The sequence below is a fragment of the Molothrus aeneus genome, chromosome 1 (assembly GCF_037042795.1).
Source record: "Molothrus aeneus isolate 106 chromosome 1, BPBGC_Maene_1.0, whole genome shotgun sequence".
In the NCBI taxonomy this organism is placed as follows: Eukaryota; Metazoa; Chordata; class Aves; order Passeriformes; family Icteridae; genus Molothrus; species Molothrus aeneus.
Window position 1 is genome coordinate 103780242 of NC_089646.1, and position 24151 is coordinate 103804392.

The 24151-nt window shown below is 40.9% G+C and overlaps 1 protein-coding gene across 9 annotated transcripts in view; it reads left to right on the forward strand.

Moving 5' to 3' along the window:
- DLGAP1 (DLG associated protein 1) overlaps positions 1-24151 on the forward strand; it is a 397438-nt gene that overhangs the window by 331215 nt on the left and 42072 nt on the right. For 8 of the 9 annotated variants that reach the window (XM_066562060.1, XM_066562044.1, XM_066562035.1 and 5 more), the window contains one exon: positions 4156-4296. The exons of the other annotated variant lie outside the window; for it this stretch is intronic. In XM_066562060.1, coding sequence (XP_066418157.1) covers positions 4156-4296 — 141 coding nt within the window. The remainder of the gene's footprint in view (positions 1-4155; positions 4297-24151) is intronic. 9 annotated transcript variants of the gene reach the window in all.

Here is a 24151-nt window from a genome sequence, read left to right on the forward strand (position 1 = left end):
CTGCCTTTCTTTTAGAAATAGTACTGCCTGATTCCCACATGCAGCCCACTTCAGCTTGGAGTGCTTATTGGTACTATTTATTGTTCTTGTTACGCCTGGGTAGAGTTCTTTGAGCTCCCACAGGTCACTGCAGAGAGGGACCTGCAGGTCTGTGAGGCATCCCTGAACATTGAAAGTTCAAAGCTGCTTAGATTCAGAAACCATCAAGATCCCATTCCTCAGAATCTCGAAATTGGGAAGTTTGTGTGTTCTGGTTTGTGACTTATGAGGTGCAGGTTATACTCTATAGGAAAGAAGTGCAAAATTGCCTTGATTTTGTCCAAGAATGAGAGTTTCACAGAACTTCAGGAGCCACTTTAAACCTCTTGTAGTGACAAGATCAGATGACAAGCACAGTGAAACACTAACTCCAGTTAGTGACGCCAAAGAGCTGTGCTGTTCAGCTGGACTCTGTGTATCCATCATCCCGGGGCAGCTGCTGTGAGTCAGCAGCTGACCCAGAGCCCAGGACTGATCCCTCCCTGTGATGGCTCAGGAGAGGGGGGATAACATGTCTGTGCAGGACAGATCAACACAGAGGGGCTATGGATGAGTAATTCCCATGCCCAGGGATGGGGGGAAGCACCTTCCAACAAGGGCAAAAAAGTAAAACGCTCCTAGACATCAGGAGTAGAGCCCGGATCTGTCCTGCTGACAGAACAGCAGACCCTGATCTCTGTAAAAAGCAAACCTGGAGAAATTTCTGTACTTGGTCTTTTGGGGAGTGAGTGAGGCAAACTGGCTGGGCTTGGACAGACAAGATGAGGTGGTCTGATCAGCAGGTTTGCTGTTGTATCTTTGGAAGCTGTGCCCCAGAACTCCTCCCAGCTTGCCACAAATTCCTTATGGCAATGTACACATTTGTCAACAAATTAAAAAGATCTTCTAAGACCTTTTAAAAATTTTCTCTTTTTGAACTCTTAGGCTCATATTCATCCTGTCCTGCAATTAATGCAGTTTATGTCATTTATGATATTACATCTGATCTGATGAGACTTCCATTCTAATCATCACCTTTTGTCATTATTAGATCATTTAAATCTACATGATGATCTGATTAAGTAATTCTAGTCTCAACCTCTACCTCTGATTTAAGGTGGCAATATCTAAAAATATTTAACCTTACATTAATGAAACTTTGAGTAGCCAGCAGCATGTTTGTAAGTGTCCAGGAGCCAGTGCTAGGGCGCTTGATTATTACTGTTAGGAGGTGAGAATTTTTCTTTTACTAGCTTGTTTCAACAGTCCAGGAGAACATGTTCTTCAATCATTCTAGACAACTGAACTTCATTTTCTGTTTTATAACCCAAATAAAAATGTCATTTTACTTGTTTCCTGTTAACTCTCCGAAACATCTTGTGCCTCTGCCTTGGCCAAACAAACAGTCCGCACACTGTGGTTCTGTTGGACAGCTAGAAACTGTTTGCTCATTTTGTTGACCCAGTTCCAGCCAAGCAGTAAATGTGGAATACAAAAAATTCCAATTGTCTTGGTCAAAGTCAGAAGAATCGGGTTGTCTGTAATATTTAGTTGCCAGTGCCCAGAAAAATGGGTGTGAATACTTTCCAAAAGAAAAGCTTTAAAGAGCATATGTGATTTTAAGGATTACCATGAGCAAGAGGATTATTATTTGAGAGACAAAGGGAATAAGAGATTACAGCACATTAAAAGAGAGTTGTTTTACATCAAAGGTGTAGGATAGTTACACACTTTGTATAATACAAGGCATTGGCCAGAGAGCCAGACAGTTGGGATTTAGATTGAGCTCTCAAGCTCTTTCAGCTTTTCTGATTTCAGCTCTATATAGCAGTGTCTGAAATATGCAAAGATGTTTTCATTCAGAAGAGAATTAAGCAACAATAATCAGCTTACAGATTTCTGTTCCGTGATATGCTGAAGAAAAGAGAAAAAAATCCAGACATTTAGGTCAAATATAAAAAGCCTCTGGACTGTTTGGAGTGAGCATCCAGTTGAATGATTCCAGGAAGAAATTTCTATTAAACATCCCATCAAAATAGCCTCTTCTCTTTGGCAAAATGCATAACTCAAACATTTAGTGTCCTTCATCTTGTCTTGAGATTTGTTTCCATCATCTGATTGCAGCTGAAATCTGAAAAAAAAAAAAAAATTGAGTATGTACTTTAAAATTTTTTGTGATATATATTTAAGACTAAAAGTTTTGATTATCTCATAAATTTCAGATTAAGAAAATTTACAATCAGCATTATTATGGCAATAGATCAATATGGTCTAGTCCAAAGGGCAGGAGCTTAATTCTCTTGCATCTAATTTTTCTTCCTCTGCCTGCAGATGTAGCTTGTAACTTACTTGTAGGTCAGATTTGAGCCTCAAAGCTGTGACAGCATTCCTGTAAATATGTTTGCAGCTGAATGACAGTTCCACATTGTCTGTCCCAAGAGCTGAGCACAGCAATTCATTAATTCTGAACTATCATCCAGCCATTTGACATATCCCTATGTGTATCCCGACCCTCTCGGGACTGGATTGGTAAGTTCCAGCATTCATCAAATAAAGCATCCAGACACATTGCAATAAGCCTACTGTTCATGTAATTAAATAAATGCAGGGAGCATGTAAATGAGTCTTTGGCAGCATGAGCCCTCTGCAGCAGCGGAGTTCGGCATTCCACTTTCCCGATGTTCCCGGACCTGAGTGCCCCTGGGGCCGGCCCGCTGGAAGCGATGGCCTCTCTGCCCAATGTGTAAAACGCCATCGGTTAAGGAAAGAATGTTTATAGTTCATACATCATCTGGCAGGCTTTCCTTCCTCTGGCAGGGCTTCCCAGGGCTGTGGCGGAGGCAGTAACAATAGCAGGCAAACACCAGAGGGAGTTATTGTTCTTCTGGAGAAAGGAGTGCCTCAGGACGCCGGATTTTATATAGTGTGAGGCTTCTACCCAACGAAAAATGTTCAGGTGACATGACTCCACAAAATGTAAACGGTGAAACCATTAATTCTAATCATGTTTGAAAGAGTTGGTGTTCTTCACCAGTTTTCAGTGCTGATTTCAATGTACTGCTTCTTTGTACCAAGCAGTTGCTGCTTAACACCCACTCACCCTCCAGTAAATTTTTTACATCTCTTCTCAATACTAGAGCCTTACAGTTCAGTGTCAAGAGCCAGATGAGCAGGCAATAAGAAGTAATTTTTTTCACTTGTTTATCAAAGGAGTCTTTTCTCCTGGTCCATCCACACAGGCTAATAGTCAGAGTGCCTGTGTCTTGACTGGTAAAGTCCATGTACCCTCAAAATCCTGGTTCCTCAGAGTCCTGCTTGTGGAAAATGACCAGGCTGCAACCATCTCCCCAGCTGACTTAGACTTCCCTGGAAGCAAATCTGGATACACAGATAGGAAGGAAGCAAGTGGGTTATCTACATACTGGAAATGGGCTGCCCTTTCAGCAGCTATACCCGCATTTTATGCCTGCTGAAAGTCTGGCTGCCTTCTGCTCATGAAGTTTCAGCTGGCCATGCCCAGGAAAAGTGCATCTCCTGGGCTCTCCATAGAGAGGCTCTTGCAACTGCTCAATTTGCAGTAACTTGATTGAAAGAAAACACAGTCAGCCCCAAGGTGAATCTATGCCAGTATCTTTTAGAGGAGCATTTCAGTGAGCAAACTGACCCAATTCCATTACACTTCACACAATGCTGGGGCAGGTGGAAAGCTTCTCCAATTCACTGCTGAACTTCCAAGACAAAGGACTAAAGTGGAGAGTCACTGTCTGCTTTTTCCGTGCATGTAATGAATGCTTCTGCTCTGACTGCTTTTAGTATCTGTTGTTGAAACGGTGCTTAACTTTCCACAGCCATTACACTGACTGTCACCTGTGGAATATGAAGCAAAGATCAGCTCACCTGTCTTTTCAGCAGAAGACTTCAAAGCTCTATTTTCTATTCTCAAAGGGGTATTCTGTAAAAATCACCCTTTCATTGATGAATATCAAAGTAAATCCCAGCTGAGCCCAATGTTAAATTGTATAACCCTGGCTTTCACAATGCTGCCAAGGTGAAGGATTCTGCAACAAAACTATTTTTCCTAACAGTTTTATTGCAGGTGTTTAAGATCTAATGGAGATGAGCCTATTCTCTTCTTAGGTGTGTCAGCTTTACAGAGCTCACCAGCACAAAAAGAGGATCTTGGCATTCTTACACTGGCGAACCTAGAAGACGCTTCATACATCCGGGTGGATGACTTGCATTGTCAAGATCTTTTAAAAGATCTGGGCGTTATTAGAGGTGGGTGCTTAACTGTTGATTCATTAAAACAGAACCATACATGAATTATCCAGGCAGTCAACCTTTTTCTTCTGGTGGGTAAAAAAGAACTCTGACAGAACTGGGATCACACTCTTGCCTCAACTACACCAATGTGAATGTAGAGGAGAAGAACTGTATTTAGGTATTTGATGATGTAGATAGGTGAAATTCTCAGAAACCTCTATGCAGACCAGATGTTCAAGTAGTTTTGATTTTACAAATCTGTTTAAATACCAGTACCTCTGTGAAGTCAGATATGATTCCTTGGTAGCAAGGAATTGCTTGCTACCAAGCAATTAATTGCTCCTCATTTTGAAAGTAAACATCAATATAAATCAGTATAAATTTGATACTTCTTACAATATTAAATAAAAGTTCTTATAAAACCAATTTCAGATTAGGAAAATAAAACTCCCTGGTCAAAACTCTCATAGTCAGTGTAAAGTCAGAGGTTCTCTGCACACCTTAAGTTAGACTTTAGTGGTAGCATGCTGTCTTCAGAAATGATATTGTCATACAGTATCTCTGGTCCTGTTTCAGTTTCTTTCTCCCTCCAACTCTATTAATACAGCTGTTTTCAGGACCCGTGCTGTGAATATGGACTTAAATTGAAAAAAAAAATAAGAAAGAGAGAGAAAGGGCGGTGAACAGGGGAAACTGCTACTAGTAAAGACAACTGCCATCATATCTTGTCCTTAATACATGCTCTGGAAGGAGCTGAAATGATCCTTTGTGAACAGCCCATTTACTGGGGACATTTCCATTACATACTTTCAAACACGTCCGTGTGTCATTTCTCTGTGACTTGCTCACAGCTCCTGAGTAGTGCAAGTGTTTCTTCTGCAGCAGCACTGTAGCACTGATGTGATGGGAAATAACCTTTTTTCTACAGCAGCTTTTATGATGAATACTGATGTTTGGCCTGGAGAACATTGGCTTGCTGGGGAATGGATAGAAGCTGCACAGGAGCTTGTGGCTGTAGCAACTGTCCTGTATTAAGTACAGATAGCCAAAACAAACTGTTTTATAGACCTGAAACAGGATGTTGTCACCACCCAAAACATAAAACCATGGTAAATAGCTCTTAAGACAAAAGTGCCACAGCAAACATTGGAACTGTCATATTTGTGTAAACCCAAGAGAAGTATAAACAGTTAAAATCTGAAATGCCAAGCATGACTTACATTCAAAACTATTCACTGTGATATTACCTTAAAGCTCAAAAGGCTTTGCCAGGCAGGTTGCAGGGACAGCAGAGGAGGCATTTGTAACATGACAAGTCATTTCTCACTAAGATCTTTCAGGATCTGGGTCTGTGAAAAGAAATCTTCAATTGTGAGAACAAGGGAAAAAAAGATCAGCTTGGCCTTGGGAAAATATGGCTTGTAAAGCTCATATAGCTCTCCTTTAATAGCACATTTTTAGATACCTGTGCTTTTGAATGCCTACTTTAAAGAACACCCACCCTTTGGAGACCTTTCATGAGGACATATAATCTATGATAAAAATTTATTTTAGTCACGTCAGTGTGTGTGTCCATATGTCAGACTTCTCTTCCTCAACAGGGAAGAGAAGCACTGGACAGTATTCCCAGTGGCAGCACAGAGACTGATTCCCAAGAGTAAAACTCTGAATGACTCTTACAGCCATCTTTTATGTTTTCTTCATTTCCATCTGAAGTTGTTACATCAAGGTATTAAGACACTTCATTTGATGTTTGTGGTCTTCTGAAACTGAAGCCCTTCCATCTCATCTGAAATACAATGTCTACATTTCTGCTACAGCATATTTTCCTTATCTCAGCTGTGTCAAAACCCATTTAATGGGTTAACCCAAGGTAAATCCAAATGATTTAAATATTAAAAACTCATCACTCCTTTGAATCCCCTGAACAGTTTATTCCTCTCATTTCAGTAAAGAATATTTCTTTAGCAAGTTTACTGGATGCCTTCAGAACTTAATGAAAATTTATCACTCTTAGCCTGTCATCAAAGTCATCAAAGTGTTTAATCAGTGTCTGCCAATGCTGAGCTGTTAGCATCTACTTGTCCCCTTTACTACAACACCTTAGTTTGATTTATGCAGCTGAATTTGCATCAGGAAAGTTTCATAGGCCTCAGCCTGGGATTTGCATGAGGTTACAAACTCAAACCATGTTCAGGTTCGTCAGGAGCAGTCCCAGAGCCAGTTCTGTCTTGCCTCTGCTGTGTCCAGTCTAATCAGTGTTTCTCACTGGAGCCTGGATCCATGAGGAGTCCTTTGGGAACCCAAACTCTGTCTAGCTTCTTTTGCTAAATTAGAGAAGCAAAGGTTTAAATGGTCCATCCTGAATCCTGTCTTACTTCCACTTTCCAGGATACTTTGGGAGTACATTTCTCACCCTAGTTCTGGTGTTGGCTGCAGAAAAGACAAAATGTAAGCAGGACACACTTTTGTATATAAGTTTAAGGGACCTCTTTATAATAATGTGATTGCACTGTGATGGCAGTAACAATGTCCATTTCTATCATTCTGTTTTTCTTCATCCCTAAAATGGCACACAAAACACACCCAATCTAGAATGCACTGTGATTCATATGAAAGCCTTGCCCAAGCGTGTACTTGACAGCTCTTGTGCTTTGCTGAGGATTATTTCAGGGGGCAGTGAAGGAGAGAAAACTGAAGGCTGAAGCTGTTTGTATACACATAGATGTGTATTCCTGGGCTAACATTTCCCTGCCTGACCTCAGGAAGACTAGATGAAACACAGCACTAGCTGCTGAGTCAGTGAGGCTCTTTGAACTGATAACTGTGACATGTTCTGTGATGTGGTTTGCCTGGAAACATATTTGTTTCTTTTGAAAATACAAAATTACATCAGTTGTAGTGTGCTCTGAAAAACCTAGGCTGAGATGGCAAGCTGTTTCAGTCCATAAATGATTGCAGATGTTTGGGTGAGGCTGCAAAACACGAGGCTTTTCAAGCGTGTACATTTGGGGAAGGAAGCTAGGGACACATATAAACATGAACATAATTGTTATATATTGCAGCCTGTCAGCTGGTCCCATTTTGGATTGGCTATTATTAAAGATGTGCAAAAGTAAGTGGAAACTATGATAGCTGCAATGCATCTGGTTTAGTGAGTGTTTTCTATTTCTGACCCTATAGGCTTTCTTCTCTGTTTCTGATGCCAGTTACATACTAAACACATAGAACTATCAACAGGCTGAAAAAGAGGCCTAGGAGGTGTACTACTGGTTCTTATTATCACCAGATTGCAAAAGCATATAGCCTGAGCTGGTTTTCAAGCAGGCTAAGTCGCAGCTCTGTGTCCCAGGAGCCTGCTTTGCAGAGCAGGATCTGGATGGTACCAATGTAGAAAGCTCTCTAAGTTTGTGATGCCCTTTAAGAGAATGAGTCATTTGTCAGAGTCACAGGCCTGGGAACAGGATAGAAAGAAGAGGAGCTACTAGATAAAGAACTATTGGCATTAGGTCTTCCTCCTGATCTTCATTAGGTCTTCCTCCTGGTGTTCCTCCTTCATCTTCATTTGGGCTGTTTGGCCCTGAGTTCTAGAAGGAAGGTCCAAGTGGTTCTTGCTGACACAGACAGCATCAAGAAGGTGAGTGACAAGGGCTGTTGGAGGACATGGACATCTTCTTCCCAGCCATAAGCAAAAAACAAGTCATTGTGTGCCTTCACCTTCAAAAAGCCAATGGCAGGCAAAATCTGTCATGACAATTTTTTTTTTTTTGTGTGTGTCACCTCTTTGGGCCAAATTGCAGCCTTTTAATAGCTTGCCATGTGATAATTCTAACAAATCCTTCATCTGACTGGCTCAGCCTTACCCTCTATGCAGCTGTGGGCAGAGTGAGGAGGGCCTTGCTGCAGTGTGTTTGCAGTTGTTCTGCAGCATTATCTCTAGTTATGTGTTGAGTTCTTGTAAACCCAGCTACTGACATCTTTGCACTCCTGTGTTTATTACTGATGAAAAATTAAAAATAAAGCTTCAAGTACTAACATAGCAGAAAATTAAAATTAAAAATTAAAAATTAAACTGTCAACTACTTTTTCAAAGTTGTCCATTTTAGGAAACTGCAACTTTTGCAATGTGCAGTTGGAAGATGGATAACATAATTTCTTTCCGGATCAGTGTTGCTCTTTTCTATTTGACAGACATTTTATTTTAAAGTGTGGGTTTGATATAAGTGTGCCAAAAGTGCAAAAATCGAAGTGCAAAAGACTAGGGAAGAAAATCTGTGGGTTTTATGAAATGTCAAAAACTATTTAGATGTTTTGTTTTTACTCCATGGATTCAAGAAGCAGTGATGCAAATAAATCAGAGTCTTTTTTTTCATTAAAATAAATTAAAATCTCCTAAGGAATATCATATCAGATAGTAAGTAATTGCACATAATTGAGACTCACAAGTGAAAAAAATGGGTTTCAGGTACATATATTCAAAAAAAGTCTGTTAATATTGATTGTGTGTGCTAGAAGACAAAATTTAGCCAGTGATTTCAAAATTCATCACTGATATTCTGTTGTTTGTTCTTTTCTCAGTACCCCCAACTTCATAAATACGTTTCTGTTTAAAATGTCTTCTCAATGTCTGAAAGGTTCAGTAAAACTTAGCAGCTGGGAGGAGAAAAATGCACAAAGTCTTTGTAGGTTCTGTCCACACAAACAGCAGCAGACAGCAATTTAGATTGAAACTGGTGCCCCAAGTGGCACCAGGGACTAAGGGTTTCATCAAGAGCAGAGTTATTCATAGGAATAACTGAAAAACGTTGGGACAGCCCACATGACTGGAGGACTGTGATGGATGGCTATAGGCTGTTTCAAAAAGGCAGGGCAAAACTGGAGGAGTCTCGCTCTTTATCAAGGGGAAGTTCTGATGCATAGAAGTCAACCACAGCAACAGTGGAAGCCCTACAGAATGCCCTTATGATCAGAGAAGTCATCTTCAAGGGGAATGTTTCAGTAGACAACTTCTACTGACCTCCAAACCAAGACAATAAGACCAACAAAGCCATATTTGGGGCACTTAAGCAAGCTGTGGAAGGTTCACAGAACCTGCTTCATGTGGGTGACTTCAGCTGTCCAGACATTTGTTGGAAGAACAGTACAGCAGCTCATGTTATCCATCAAGTTCCAGGAGTGCCTAGGAGGACTGCTTCCTCATACTAATATTAGAGATGTGCCAAGCAGGAATGAGGCACTGCTGGACTCACAAACAGAGGAAACCTGCTTTGAAATACCTTGGTCAGTGATAGCCTTGGCTGTGATCACAGTGTTGTGGAGTTTGGGATTCGGCTTGGCATACTGAAGGTTAGTACTAAACCAAAAGTTTTAGACTAGAGAAGAGCAAACTTCAGCTCAGTCACAGCTCAGGTGGCAGGAGGAGCAGGTGGAAAGGGAGGGTGGTAGTGTCCTCTGGAACCTTCCATGGAGTATAAACATGGAAACAGGATGGAAAGCTTCCAGAGAAGGGAAACAAGGACAATCAAAGAACTTGAAAGTCTGCCATATGAGGAAAGGACTGGGTTTGTTTGCCCTTGAGAAAAGAAGGCTTAGGGGAGACCTAATCTTGCAGGGGACCCTGTCTGAGACAAGGTGCCACTGCCATGCTAATAACATTAACACAAAGCAACAAGTACCTGATAGCAAGATGGAAGCATTATTGAGACAACAGAAGTGCTTGGTTGCATTAATTTTATGGCACCATCCAAACTCCTGAGTCAGAACTTCAGTGTCTAGCAAGGCTGTACTCTCAGTAGTGATGGTGAGCATCAAAAGGAAGGGGAGACAACACTGCAAAAGCTGTTGTGCTGCAAAGAAGGTGAAGTGAATTTTTGGTTGCATCATACAAAAGCATATGATTCTGCTTCGAAGAACATAGCATATTTCTGTGCTTCAAGTGATAAGAGTTTCACTCTCTGGCTGGTTCTGGGGTAAGATGTAAGCCTGGGTCATGGCCAAGCAGAACTTACCTGCAGTGATAGCAATAGCATGTTACAGCAGCAAGGACTAAAGACACTCTGGTGCTGGAGAAAATTCTCTATACTCTGGATGTTTTGGTCTGAGGGCTGAGGAGCACAGCTGCCTTCATGTTCTCCTTTCTTGGGCAGCAGCACATATCAAGCAGGCTGATCTCCACATCACTCTAAACATTGCTGGCAATTACAGCTCATTCTTTAGGAAATGCCATCTTGAGAACATTATTTGAGGTATTGGTCTAGAAGCTGTGTTAGGTCTGGAATCTGTATTCCTATTTAAATCTCCCAGTCACAAGAGGTGATGGCGCATAGACAAGTGGAGAATGGTTTGCTTGGCCAAGGTGCTATGCAGCAGAGGTAGTTCCTCTGTAAAATCAGTGGCTTTGCTTAGTCCCTCAGTATGCCAGAAGGGGTTTTATTAGGCTTTGCAAGATGTAATCCAGAGGACCTCATGGGTTTTTTCTCCTTTTTGTTCTGCCTTGGACAAGAAGATAATTTCAGATTGAGGCATCTGTAGCATATGTTTTCTGCAGAGCTGGTAATAATAGAAACATTTCAGTGAGGTCCCTGTATGAGTTACGTCACTTGTTTTTTGACTGGGCAATCAGAGAGGAGCTAGCAAGGAAGCCTGCTGTCAGTGCTGGAGAAAGGATGTAGGTCCTGGCAGCAAGCCCAGGCCTGCTCAGCAGATCAAAGGCTCTTCCCTTGGCTCCCATAGCAGCCGGAAAAGCAGCTGCCCAGTACCCTTTCAGCATCCTTCGTTCCTTTCTCCTCTGCCAGCAAATAACTTCTTTTTGCTCCCCACCTCAGCAATAGTCCCTTTTCTTTCCCCTCAGTATCTGCCAAGCAAGGTCCTTTTATGGAAAGTGCTTGTGTTTACTACCTGCAGATCTCAGGGCCAGCCAGTGGGAACACACTGGGAATACTCTGGTTCTCACATGCTCCTCCCTTCCCCCAGATATGCTCCCAGCTGAGACTTTAACCTGGAAGATGAGGCAAAGCTGAAAGGAGCAAGCCATGGTTCTAAACCACATGCCATTTTCCAAGCCAGCCTGATGGAAGATTTGAATTTGGAAAAGTACTTTTTGTGCCAAAATAGCATAACAGCCATGCTTTGAAACCCTTCCCACTCACCTCCCAGAAAAATAAATAATGTGGGTTTTTTGTGGGCTTCTTCGTGGTGGTTTTTCCTTTTTAAATACGCGACTGCCTTCCTCCAAAGCTGCTGCTTGTCAGTGCTGCTCCTGGCTGTCCCTGTTAACTGGTTCCTGATGGGAAGTTTGTCGGCCATGAAAGGAGAGTCAAGCAGACGTGTCAGAGAACTGCAGACTCTGCAAGAAGAATTCTGTGTCTGCTATTGCACTGCTGTTTCTGCTTCAGTTACACTATGGGAGCCTTTAAAAACAGCAGCACTGAGCTTCAAAGGCTCATGCAACCCTTACATACCAAATTACTGCTAAATAGGGGATGAAAGCCTGACCCTTGAGTGCCCCGCTGGCAGTGTCTGCATCACCAGCACCTTTCCTCCTCCCCGGTTTTGAGAGTTGATCAGCCCAGTAGTGGTAGGTGAATAAGCTGTCCTGCACGAGTCTGCTAAAGGTCTTGAAAATATTTTTGTAGTTGCTTTTGTAAGCACTGTGAGGCACTCCAGCCTGCAGTCACAGCTGCACTGTGGATATGAGGTTTTCCTTGCTCAGTTAGTAGTCCCCGAGCTTGGGTTTGTTGATTAATTATCTGCTGTCATCACGATTAGTATGGGAGCAATGTCTTAAAAGACCTTTGTTCCCAATGTGAGCTTCTAATGGCTATTAAAACTGTGAGTGTTTGGGAGCTCCTCTGGGGAGCTCTTCTCCCTGTGTTCACACACTGCTAATAGCACCTTCATACAGGTTTGCTGCTACAAATTGCCAGTAATTAATAATATTCTATATAGAAGCATCAGAAACAGTTAATGCATGTGACTACAGGCTGGCCCAGTGCCTAGCCCAGATGCTTTGTAGACAAGTTTTTCTCTGCCTCAGTTTCTCCTTCAGTGAGATCAAGAGAATATGAGACTTAGTAATGCTTGTCAAATGTTTATGGGTGGGTGGGGGAAACCATTGGAAGGGACAGGTGCAGAAGCGCAACAGGGTATTTTCCATAGCTTTCCTTATTATACTTGATGCTTTTTTAATGGAATCTAATTTTCTAACTCATCTTTTGCATAAATATGCCATATTAGACAGCAGTGGCACTGTGGGGAGAGTTGGAGTAAGTGGAGAGAGTGAACTTCAGGATCATTATCACCAGGAATACATATAATTGTTTATTATCATACCTCTAATGAGGCACAATTATTCCTGTAAATTTTTTTCTCATTGTTGTTCTTAATTGTTCTTCTCCATGTGTCTCCTACCACCATTTCTTTATTATGTGTATTGCAAAACTCCTCATGGGTCCAGTGAGGCACCAGTATCACAGAAAAGCAGTGGAGCCCCTTGAGTATGTGCAGACTTTTCTTTCTACCTCCTTTTCTGTCTTCTCTGCCTTTATTGGCATCTTCTTGCTTGCCTCTTCTTTCCTCCCTGTGAGTCTGGTTTCCTCTTTACAATGGAAACAAATAATTTTGATGAACAAAATATAAAGAAGGAGGGCAAAACACTCTCTTGTGTTTTGTTTAGTAGTGAAACATGCAGCATTATAAAATACCAAAACCCCAATGACTCTGTAGGGAAATTCAGGTAAGAAGTAAAACATATGGACACCCAGAGTAAATACGTGGATGCACGAGGCAGGATTCAATTCAAGACCATGATGTGTCTGTATCCCAGGAGGGATATGAGATAGTCATAGGCCCTGGACTTCAACACTTTTCAGAATTCTGGAAAATTAATCATTACAGTAAGTTTTTAAAGGTTTTCAAGGAGTGGGTGAAGAAAGCAATTTGTCTTGAAAGGACAGCTCAGCGCTTTCTTGATCTTTTTACTGTCCCGGTAAATCATTTATCAGGGAAAACTTTCAGAAAACTCCCACACAAACTATGCTAGACAGAGCCTCCCAAAAGTAATATTACTCCTCCTTTATGCTTTCCAGACCTAAAAAAAGAGAGGCTGTAATACCAGGGTGGTACAGGCCCCTGCTTGATAGTGTGAGAGTTTCAAATCTTCCCTTTTCTGAAATATTAAGTGAATCGTTCAGGACTATTTCAGGCTGTGCATTTCTCATTTAACCTTGCTTTTATGTATTTTGTTTCTCTGATACCTGACACAAAATTCAAAATAGTACCACAGTGTGAGATCTTTTCTCTTTTGATTATTATAATGGAATATAAGCTTTATTTTTTTTTTCCCATTAATTGTTCTGGTTGATTTCTGTAGCTTAGAGCAGAGGTGTGGTTTGGAAGGCTCAGATTTTAAAATATTAAGAGAAAGGGAAAAAAAACGTGAAAAGGAGGAATTTCTCCCTGCACATTAGAGGCTCCCAGAAAATCTAGGATCACATACACGACTTCTGGAAGAATACATTCTAACTTGTGTTCATCAGTTATGAGGTATTCTCTGGTTTAAAATATCCCAAACTATTCACTGTCATTTGTATGCAGCATCAACTCCAATCTGCAGTAACAAAAAGGAGGTATTAAAAAGGAATTTCTCTCTATTTATATTTTGAGTTTCAAACAAATCAGTTGCAATTGATTTATTAGAGGAATATTAATTTAATTCAAGGACCAGAGCTTTGAGAGCTTTCTAACAAAATGTTGACTGGCAATACAAATGGGACTATGAGGAATAATGGATAATTTCTATTATTGTTTTCTCAATGGCTGTTACATTTTCCCCATTATAGATATTAGCACATTGTGAAAGAGAATAGTGTGGGAGGCACAAGGAATAACTTTGTGTTAATTTTCAGCAAGAAAAACAAAAGCAGGTGTTGAAAAAGTTTTGTGTAAATGAAAAGTGTATGCAAAGAGAAAGTAGCTATACGTGCAAGAGAAATGTACCTTTTTCTAAAATTATTATTATTTGCACCTAGCATGAACTGATAGATTTTAATAAAGCTCCTTCATCCTAAATATGTAATTAGCCACATTTCCCGTGGGCTGTGAGAAACCTGGAGAAACTGAAAAGGGGTGAAACAACCGGGTAGGTGGAGATTATAGAGAGAGAAGAGGCTGAAGTGAGAAAGAAGTAGTCTGGGGGAAAACAGGCTTCATCTGCTATGTTTCTCATGGAAAAATTGTCCTCACCCTTGCCAGCCGTGAAACTTGGAGGCTTTAATTGTGGACTCAAAATAAGAAACCTGTGGTTTTCTCATTCACATGGGCTCTGTCTGCCTAACCGCAACATCTGCGAAGCAACTATGGTGTTCTAAGCTCTCCCAAACCTAGAATTTCACAATTAAATTTCTGGCAGAGCTACTTGAAACAAAGTGACAAGGGCCAGTATTAAATGCTCAGTAACATGTAGTTCATAATTGTCAAATACAATGTTAAAAATGCCCCTCTCCCCTGCCCTCATACCTATCCATACCTTAGTTCACCAAGAAAATTGGATTCCCCTCACCCCAGAGAGCATTTACCTGGCACACAGACCTGCTCCTTGTGCCCTGACTCATCTCTGCTCTGGAACTGTGTCTGTCTCCTCTGCTTCCATGTCTCAGGAAGACAACGTTAGCTGTTTGCCAGCATTAAAGCAAACATGGCTGCAAAATCCCTTCCACACAGCAGCTATTTCCAACAAGCTGCTGTGAAGGAATTTCTGCTAAAAACAGAAGAAAAAAAAAAGAGCTGGTATCTCAAAATACTTTCCTCATTGCAGCAGTCAGCTGAGGAGGCATGTCAGGAGAGAACAACATGATGCTGTTCTCAGGTGATGTGGTGTAAGGGGAAGAGGGTAGGAGACACTGAAATGTGTTCATAAAGGAGAGAAGGAACCCTCCAGACACACAAAGAGGAGAAGCTAATGTGCCTTCAAAGTACATTTAACGTGGGATTGCTGACATGTCATCACAAGCACCAGCACAGAGCTATTACATGGGTCACTGCAGGGACAGGGTTACTGTGCCCTTCTGTAATCCTGTTGGATTTATTTTATATTTAACTTTGCTGTTGAGTTCCACCTTGTATAATGTTTGGTTTAGGAAAAAGTGCTACAGCATATCATTTTTTTAATTCTCACCTGGCAATATGACTTGTAACCCCAACTCCCCCCATATAATTTTTGTCTGAAAAGTAATGTAAAGTCTCTTTGAATAGTATCCTTCACTTTTCACAGGTATTTTTCATGGGAAGTTCAAAGAGAACTTTTCATTTCTCAGATACTCATGTTGTTTTTGCAGGTGCTTTACAAAAGTTTCCATTAACAAATAAACATTAAGAGTCAGGTGTGATTAAAATTGTTCAGACACAAACCATCAACTCTGGATAAGCTAAGATACAGTTGAAGTGAGTTGCTTAACAAGTGCTAAAATCTGACCTAGTTCCATAAGAGGTGTTATAGAATGATGCTGCACATAACAAAAAAATACCAGCAATCTTTCCAAGCTTTGTGAATAGTAAAAGAGGTGACTGTTCATTATTGTTTACAAACACTTTTAACCCAAGCTTCTTCTTAATGCAGTTTCACTGACATACTCACAGCCTTCTATGATCCAAAATACAGAACCATCATCCTTCTAAAAAAAAAAAAAAAAAGTGGTTCTAGAAGTAAGCAAAAAGAAAGCAAAAAGCAGCAGCACCTCAAACATGTTACTGATGTCAGAAAACTTGTAGCAAAAAAAAAAAAAAAGATAACACCTTCAAGTTCTCATAGGTGGATTTTGGTATGGATATGGTGGGAGGGTTTTGAGACAAGGTCTAAACTGTATGTGCTCCAAGCATTTGCAAGGAAACTGGTGAGCCCTGGCTGGCCTGGGATCCTAGGAAACAGGACTTTCTAGGGATGTTTCCTTTGAAGGAAGATGCAGCATCAGCAGGTCAACAGCTGCCTTTGTTGAGGACACCTGACCAGCAGCAGTCATTAAGTCCATCCATAGTTTCCCCTTTGGTGGCAGTATGAAGAATATCCCAAAAACACCTGTGCCTGAGCTCTGCCTCCCCTGTCTGGGTCACTTGTGCATGAGGTGACTACCCTGAGCTGTGCAGGTGATTCTTAGGACACTTACCCTGAGCAAGACTCACTGACTACAACTTATTAACCAAGAAGCAATCCCAGTAGATTCATGTATTTGACAATGGTGGCCTTGTATCAATTCAGAGTTTATATATTTCCTCAGAAATGCTCTTACTAATTTTGAAAGTAGTAGAAGTAATGGATATTTCTTTCTGCTTGTTGATAAATACATTGAAGACTGTGAACAAAATCCAGACAAAATGTTGCTTGGGGAAGAAGTCATTATATTTGAAGAAGTCCTTGACATCTTCTGGAACAGAAGATATCTTGCTATTTTTCTTTTTTTTATTTTTAATGTATCAGACTCATGAAAACAAGGATCTATTTCGAAACCTATCTGAACAAATAGCTCTGAAGACAAAAGGTAATTGTCTAATGATCGCCACTGTGGTAGCAACAAAAATTTAATTATTAATGGTCAGACTTCATCTCCACCATTTTTGCAGACTAATCTGCCTTGTGGGATAGGGAATGTGCTTCATTAGGGGCTTCTCTTAAAAAACAAATGCAAACCATATGCACGTTGAGCTCAAGGTCTTTACCTCAGAAATAATTATGTCCATAGCTACACACTGTCTGTTAGCTAAATGTCATTCAAGGTCTTCCTTGTAATATTAGAAGCATGAGTAATACCTGATTAACCAAGTTCCTGAAAAGTATTTTGGGGGCTATTCTTTAAATCAAATTAGATTGTGGGCCATTGCTTAAGATAGAGAGAGGACAGGAAACCTTAAGGAACGAAGCAGTCCTCTTGATATTTACTGCAGGGTTGTCTGTGTATTGTTAGGCACAGGACTTTTGCATGTGACTAAGAGCCACATGTACATGAAGAGAGAGTAAAAAATTAAATTTGGGGGAAATTCGTTCAAATGGTGCCTCTACATTTGTGATCCCCAAGGTTGAGGATAGCAAGTGCACAGGTCCAAAGTTCCAATGAGACACAGAGAGGGATCATGATATTCAGAAATACAGCATTTTATTTGTCTGGAAACAAAATACAGAAGCAAAAGTGTGTATTGTGTTAAGCATATGTATTGTGTATTGTCCTTAAATATAGTTGCTGGTAAAAGGGGATTCTGCTATAAAGAAAGAACCATATCTCTACTCAGTTCTTCAGCAATTTAGCTACTCTCTGTTTTATCACATAGGAGAGATTTTCGCCCTGACAAGGGGCTCCCTCAGACCTGGGGACCTTAACCAATTGCACTTTAAAGAAACTTAGAGTAAGCATGAATGATTAAAGACAGAAGGAAAAGAGTGTGAGGGACCAGCATGTGTGTGTGTGAGAGAGAGAGAGAGAGAGAGCTGCTCTTTTTTGTGGGAGTTAAGCTGGGAAATGATACCTGTCCTTAGGTATTGCGGTCAGTGAAGCCCTGTGTTGGGTCTGGACCTGCTAGTTTAACCCTTGCAGTATCAGGTCTGACCTTCTGATGGCAGCCACATGGCCCTGAGTCTGTGAAGTGGCACAAAGCTGGCAGCTCTGCCTTGCAGTGTCACAGTCCCATATGAGATCACTCTGCGTGCAGGGCAACATTGAGTGGTCCTCAGAGGGACAACAATGTGTTATGCATAACAAGCTGCTTCATGTCCTGCCACAGTGACCCCCCATTCCCAGAAAAGCACCTGCTCATGGCTGGTCAGTAGAGCTCTGGATGTGCTGGAAAAATCATGGTGCGTTCTTACTACACGATATACGTGTACACAGTCATATATCTGGATCTATTTCTTTTCAGTTTATACCTGTCTAGTTCTGTTGACCTTGGTGGATTTATCCAGGTGTATGTCAGGCCAGAATCAAAGCCTCTGCTCTGTCAGTGAAAAGGGAGTCAGAAGCTGGGCTGGTGTGCTAAACACAACACATGATTACTAGGAGAAATGACTTGGCAGGAGTTGAAGCACCAGACATACAGAAAATGTTTGCTTTGAAATTCCAGAGACTTGACTGTCCCTTTGGTTTTTTGGAATGCTTTGATTTAGTCATGTGGGGTGGGAGCTGGCTGTAACCTTGCAAGGGCACTGGGAACAGTACCTCTTGTGCAGCTACAGAAGATGTGAAGGGAATTAACTGTCAGCAAGCTTCAGGGAGACAGCAGATGTATACGTGGCTAAGAGAAGTTTGGCTGCCTTGTAAAATTTATTTCCACCACAAGATCAAAAGTGTATAAAATATGTAATCCTTGGATGTGTAATGTATAACAGGACATAGCAGTGTAAGTGAGGGAAGAGAGAATTCATTGCATGCGAATGGCTGAACAGTTTCACTCTTAATTACTTGAGAGCAGGAAAAAAGAAGGCTCCTGCAGTTTCCACGATTACAAATTACACATGCCCACAAGGAACTCAGGATTTGGTGCATTTTAATAATCCATTTCATTATTCATTTTCAGAAGTAAACATTCCAAGCCAACTCTGCTTGCTTTTGGGTGCAATTTACAGGAGAACCCTTGCATCAGCAGAACGAACCACTGACGCAAAGCTCCTTGCTGTACTTGAGCGCTCACCTGATTTACTCACGCGCTCCTCAGTTAAAGGTAGCCTGCGTGCATTTTCTGCTTCTGCTTCTGTCACTAGCTCAACTGTGAGTGTAGATGGTGCTCCCCCAAAAAAATTTCAGTGTCAGAAAAGCTACAGTGGGACAGGATGCTGTTCCCATGTTGCCAGGGTCTCCTGCTAGACTCCTAACTCATAAAGGCATCCAGGACCAAAGCCTGCATTCCTGGTGTACACACTGGACATTGTTAATGGGGTTTGCATGAGAGGAGAGAAAAAAAAAACACCTGGCTGAAATTTCCTCACAATAGCTTCAGTAATTCAGCCCTCTTCTGTAGCTTTTGTATATTGTTAATAAGCGGTTCCATTTATTTTACATTGTTACAATGGCATTTTTTTCCTAGGATAATAATAAAAGTAGGATGATGGGGAAGAAACACTGATTGCACACTTTAAAAGTGGATGTAACAAAAGGAAGGAAAAATTATTACTGCTGTAAAAATGTGCTTCTATTCCACTTTCTTAATAACCCAACTATGGAGAAATATTCTGATTAGATTTTTTAAAAATATGTGTTCCTACTGAGAAAGCAGCTGATTCTTTCTGATTTGCCTTAGTGTCTGAGAACAGTCACATGCATAAACCTCACAGACAATCTCTGATGAGCAAATTGGGGGCAAGAAACAACAACAAGAAACAACAACAAGAAACATGCTGAACAGGGAACTAGTACAAGCCAGACTACCCATGAAAGTTAGATTTTGTCTGTATGGGACCTCTTATCTGATGTAACTCATTTGGTATAATCTAGGAGACTTTTACTGAAGTGAGTTTTGATGGAAAAAAAGAATAGGTAGGTTATAAACACTGTTAACTTCTTGACTCTAGGCTTGCTAGTGAGGCATCTGCCCATGCTTTTGAATCTCGTTTGACTGAGGTTTGGTTTTTTTACCAGGCATCCTAGGAAGGTGGTTGATGCCCCATCCCTGTCAGCATTTCAGAGGCATTTGGCAATGCCCTTAATAATTTGCTTTAACTTCTCAGCCCTGAGGTGGTAAGGCAGTTGGACTAGATGATTGTTTTAGGACCTTTCCAACCAAAATATTCTATTCTATTCTATTCTATTCTATTCTATTCTATTCTATTCTATTCTATTCTATTCTGTTCTAGTCTTTGGCATTCTGTTGACTTAACATTGCACTTCACTCTAAGGTTATGTTGAACACTTGGATGAATAAAATCTACTTTTAGAGCACAATTCTTGTGAAGAGCAGCTGAGGGAGCCTGGGGTTGCTTAGCCTGGGGAAAGGGAGGCTCAGGGAAGATCTTATTGCTCTCTGCAAGTGCCTGAAAGGAGGTTATAATGAGGCTCATCTCCCAGGTAATAAGGACAAGAGGAGGTGGCCACAAGTTGTGCCAGGGGAGGTTTATACTAGACATTACGAAAAATTTCTCCCCTTAAAGAGTAGTCAGGCATTGGAATAAGCTGCCCAAGGAAGTGGTGGAATCACCATCCCTGGAAGCGTTCAGAAGACATGTGGATGTGGCATTTGGAAATATGATTTAGTGATGGACTTGGCAGTGCTGGCTTAATTGTTAGAAGTGATGATCTCAGAAGTCTTTTCTAACCTTAACAATTCCATGATTCTAAGGAAAGGTTTTAAACTGTGTTAGAAAGTGGGATAGGAGTTATAAGAAGCTGATTGCTTTCAAGAATTTGGATTTTAAGGAATGAGATAGAATTTTATTTTAATTGAATATTGACAGTTTCTTTATGGTGAGTTCAGTTGCCCTGGCTGTGTCACTGAGAACACTGCAAGCCCTCTGACAATGAGTGCTGCAAACAGCACAGTCAAACATGTCCACAGCAGACAGGGAAATTGCATTTCATACATAATTCACAATGTGCTACAGCAATTCCATAAGGTCAATATCTATTGTTACCTTGGAAGAAATCATAGAGAAAAGAAACAAGCATTTATTCTCCTGATCTTAGAAAGAGCTGTCTACAAACTGCTGATTTCCACTACACAAACAGCAAAGAGCTCTTCTATGGGTAGACAAGCAGTGCATCTGAGACAGATAAATTCTGAGGGTAGAATAGTGTCTTTCTGTCTCCAGATTTTCATCTCAGAGCTCCACAAAAATGGAGAAAAGAGGCTAAATATAAACAGGGGAAACTTTGTGCAGCAACATGCTGAAGTTGTTTAGCATTGGGATTCCTCTTGACTAATTGGCCATCCAAAATTGGTCATCTGGGCTTGATGTTCAGTAAAGGGAGGGAGGCTGACATTGCCAAAGGGTAGTTCATCCCCCTCAAATATACCTCTTATAAGGAGGGTAGGATAAGTTACTTGACAGAGTGTCTGTGGTTTCCAGGTATTTATAGGCATTTATACAGGCTCTCCCAGATTTTTCCTCTTTTTGTTTTCTGGATATATTTGCAAAGTGGAGTGTGAGTGTGCTTTATATTTGTTTCAGATTTCCTCTTGCAGCAAGAAACTGAAATTATCCAGGCTGAAACTGCTCAGCACACAGAATCTAAGTCATAACTGGGATTTTCAGACAGACAGTACTGCAACAGGATGTAAACAGTATGTTGGAAAACTTAAAGCATTTTGTTCATACTCTGTGCATTGAATAGGCACTTAGACAGGGACTTTATCCTTCTGGACAAAGAGGGTGACATTTACTGTGTTGTTATAGAAAGCAAAACAGCAGAGGCCAAGAGGCCAGTGATCAAATGACGCATTGAACTCCAAACAAAAATATGGTGTCCTGAGATTCTGTAGGAAAGGAGGAATTCAGCTGTAACCACACCAGTTTTGGGAGGGCAGTGAGGCTCAGAAAGAGCATCTGCAAGGCTGCTATGTGAGCCTGGGATGGGGAAGGGGCAGAAAGCTTGAAGAGAGACCACAGTAGAAAATACAGTGAATGTTTGTCCTACAGACAGAGAGAGATGTGCACACTCTCAGGTAAAAAGCTTCTTTTTCCTACAGGAAGTATGTTTTTGTTTGCCTAGATGCTTGTTAGAATGGAAAACTGTCCAGCAACAGTCAGGACAAAGTCAGGAGAGCAACGTGTATGTCTGTGTGTGAGCAAGGAAGAAGGGAGTAGTATTTCTGTGAGCAGTGCTCACATGGCCACGTCTAGGCTAACAAAAACTGAAAAGACAGCTATTCTCTCTCTGGATATAATCTGAAAACCATCATTAATTAAATAATGGTGTCCTTTTATTTCCAGACTAGCTTAAGCTGTAACAGAGTGTAATCTGTTGAATAATAAATATCCTTGTGTTTCATGGAATGTTCTTTAACTACATAATGATGCATGTCAAGAAGAAATCTGTGGTTCTCCTTGAGCATCTCCAAAGTTGTTTAGATTGAAACCTTTTTAACAAAGTTTTAATGTAATCACTGCAGAGAAATATCATAAGGCAATGGTGGTCTGCACATGATCTGGAAACCCTAGTAAAATAATAAAATTATAAACCAGAGAGTTAAAACACAGGCAAGAAGAGTGCCAAGCAGGCCACAAATGTGTGGCAGTAATTTCATTTGCAAACACAAGGGATGGCCCACAAAGGCTGCTTACTGATGGAAGTTCCTATGAGTTTTCACTGATTTTGGCGTTTTGCATCCACCAAAAGCCTTTTGTAAGATGTGAACAGCTGGGAAGGGAGTGTGTGTGTCTGTGTGCTTTATCCCATGGGGCAGGGCAAGGATGTGAAGGCATTTTAGCAAAACCAGGATCCCGTCAGCAGTGGGAGAGTGGAGCTGGTGAGTCACTGAAGCTGCCACTTGTGTGTCAGCTTCCACAAAAAAACAAGCGTGCTGCATGTGATCTGTTAGCTATTTATTGGAATGGACAGTAGAGTGGACTCACCTGCCTGTTTGACCTGCAGTTCTGGCAGCATGAGAGGGCTGTGATAGGTGCAGTCCCTTAGGCTGGGCTACAGCTCCTTGGTGGCACTGGAACAGGAGTTCCTGGCATACTGATGATCTGAGTGTTTCTGAACATACAGTTAAATTTTTACTTAACAAATAGTATACAAATACAAATATCCTCAAATGTTGGTCCTTATTTCAAGTTCAAAGCTGTTATGTTTTCATGAATTCCAAAGGGAAATATCTACTCTGCACAAAATACCTTTTAAACCCATAACCGACTAATAAAATATTTATAGTCTTTATATTCTATTCAATAGTACATCAAAAATTACATGGATTTCTGTGTTCCTCCCCTCCAAGGCTGTGCACTAAAATGAACACAAAATGGCTACTTTCCATTATGCTGTAGCCTCCTTAGTGACTCATGGATTCCATCTACAACAGAAAACAGGTCTGTATCTGCATTCTGCAAGCAGCTTTCCTCTGAGCAGCCAGACAAAACCCCCAATTCTGCATGCCTTCAAACACTGGGATGTAAAAACTAGGGAGGTCATTTTGTTTTCTAAGGGAAACTAGCCTGAAAATAGTTTGTGTTCTTTTTACCCTGTGTTAGACACAGATTATTAGTCTGAAAGATAAAGAAAATTCTCTTCAAGTAAATGAATCTATTCATACTTAGATGAGCTATTCTTCTGCTTTGGCAACCTGTGGAAATGGTCATCTAATCATGCCACTGTATTAGTATCCAATATGCTGAAAACTTGTAATTCATAGCTCAAGGGGAATGTGGAAGATAGTTGAAAATCCAGTAATTATAGGTGTTAGACTGAGCAGTGAAATAACATGCATTATTTTGCTCATAAGCAGAATATTTTTTTTAGCCCATAGTGAGCAACTGAGCTGCAGGGTTTTTGTTTTTGACAAAAAGCTGTAGGACATCTGGTGCTATTAACTATAATTCCCTCCTCATCCCAGTAACACCTTTATAAAAATAGATGCACATGTACACTTACCTTAAAGCTGAAGCAAACTTTTTCAAGAAAAAACTTTCCTGAGTAGTTCCCCATATGCAGTTCTGTGAAGAACTGGCAGGGAACTAAGTTGCATTTGGATCCAAATTGGTTCATACTGGGGACAGTCACCTCTTTAACCTGTGGTGTTTACCTAGTTTACCTGTCAGAAAGGATCACCTGGGCACATCCATCCTCATCTAGAAAGGCCTGGGTAACTGGCCAAGCCTTTGAAGCTCTTCTGCTCACTTCCCATAGCATTTTAGTTTTGAGGTTTTAGCCCTTTTATTAATGCAAGTTCTGTGTGTTTTTAA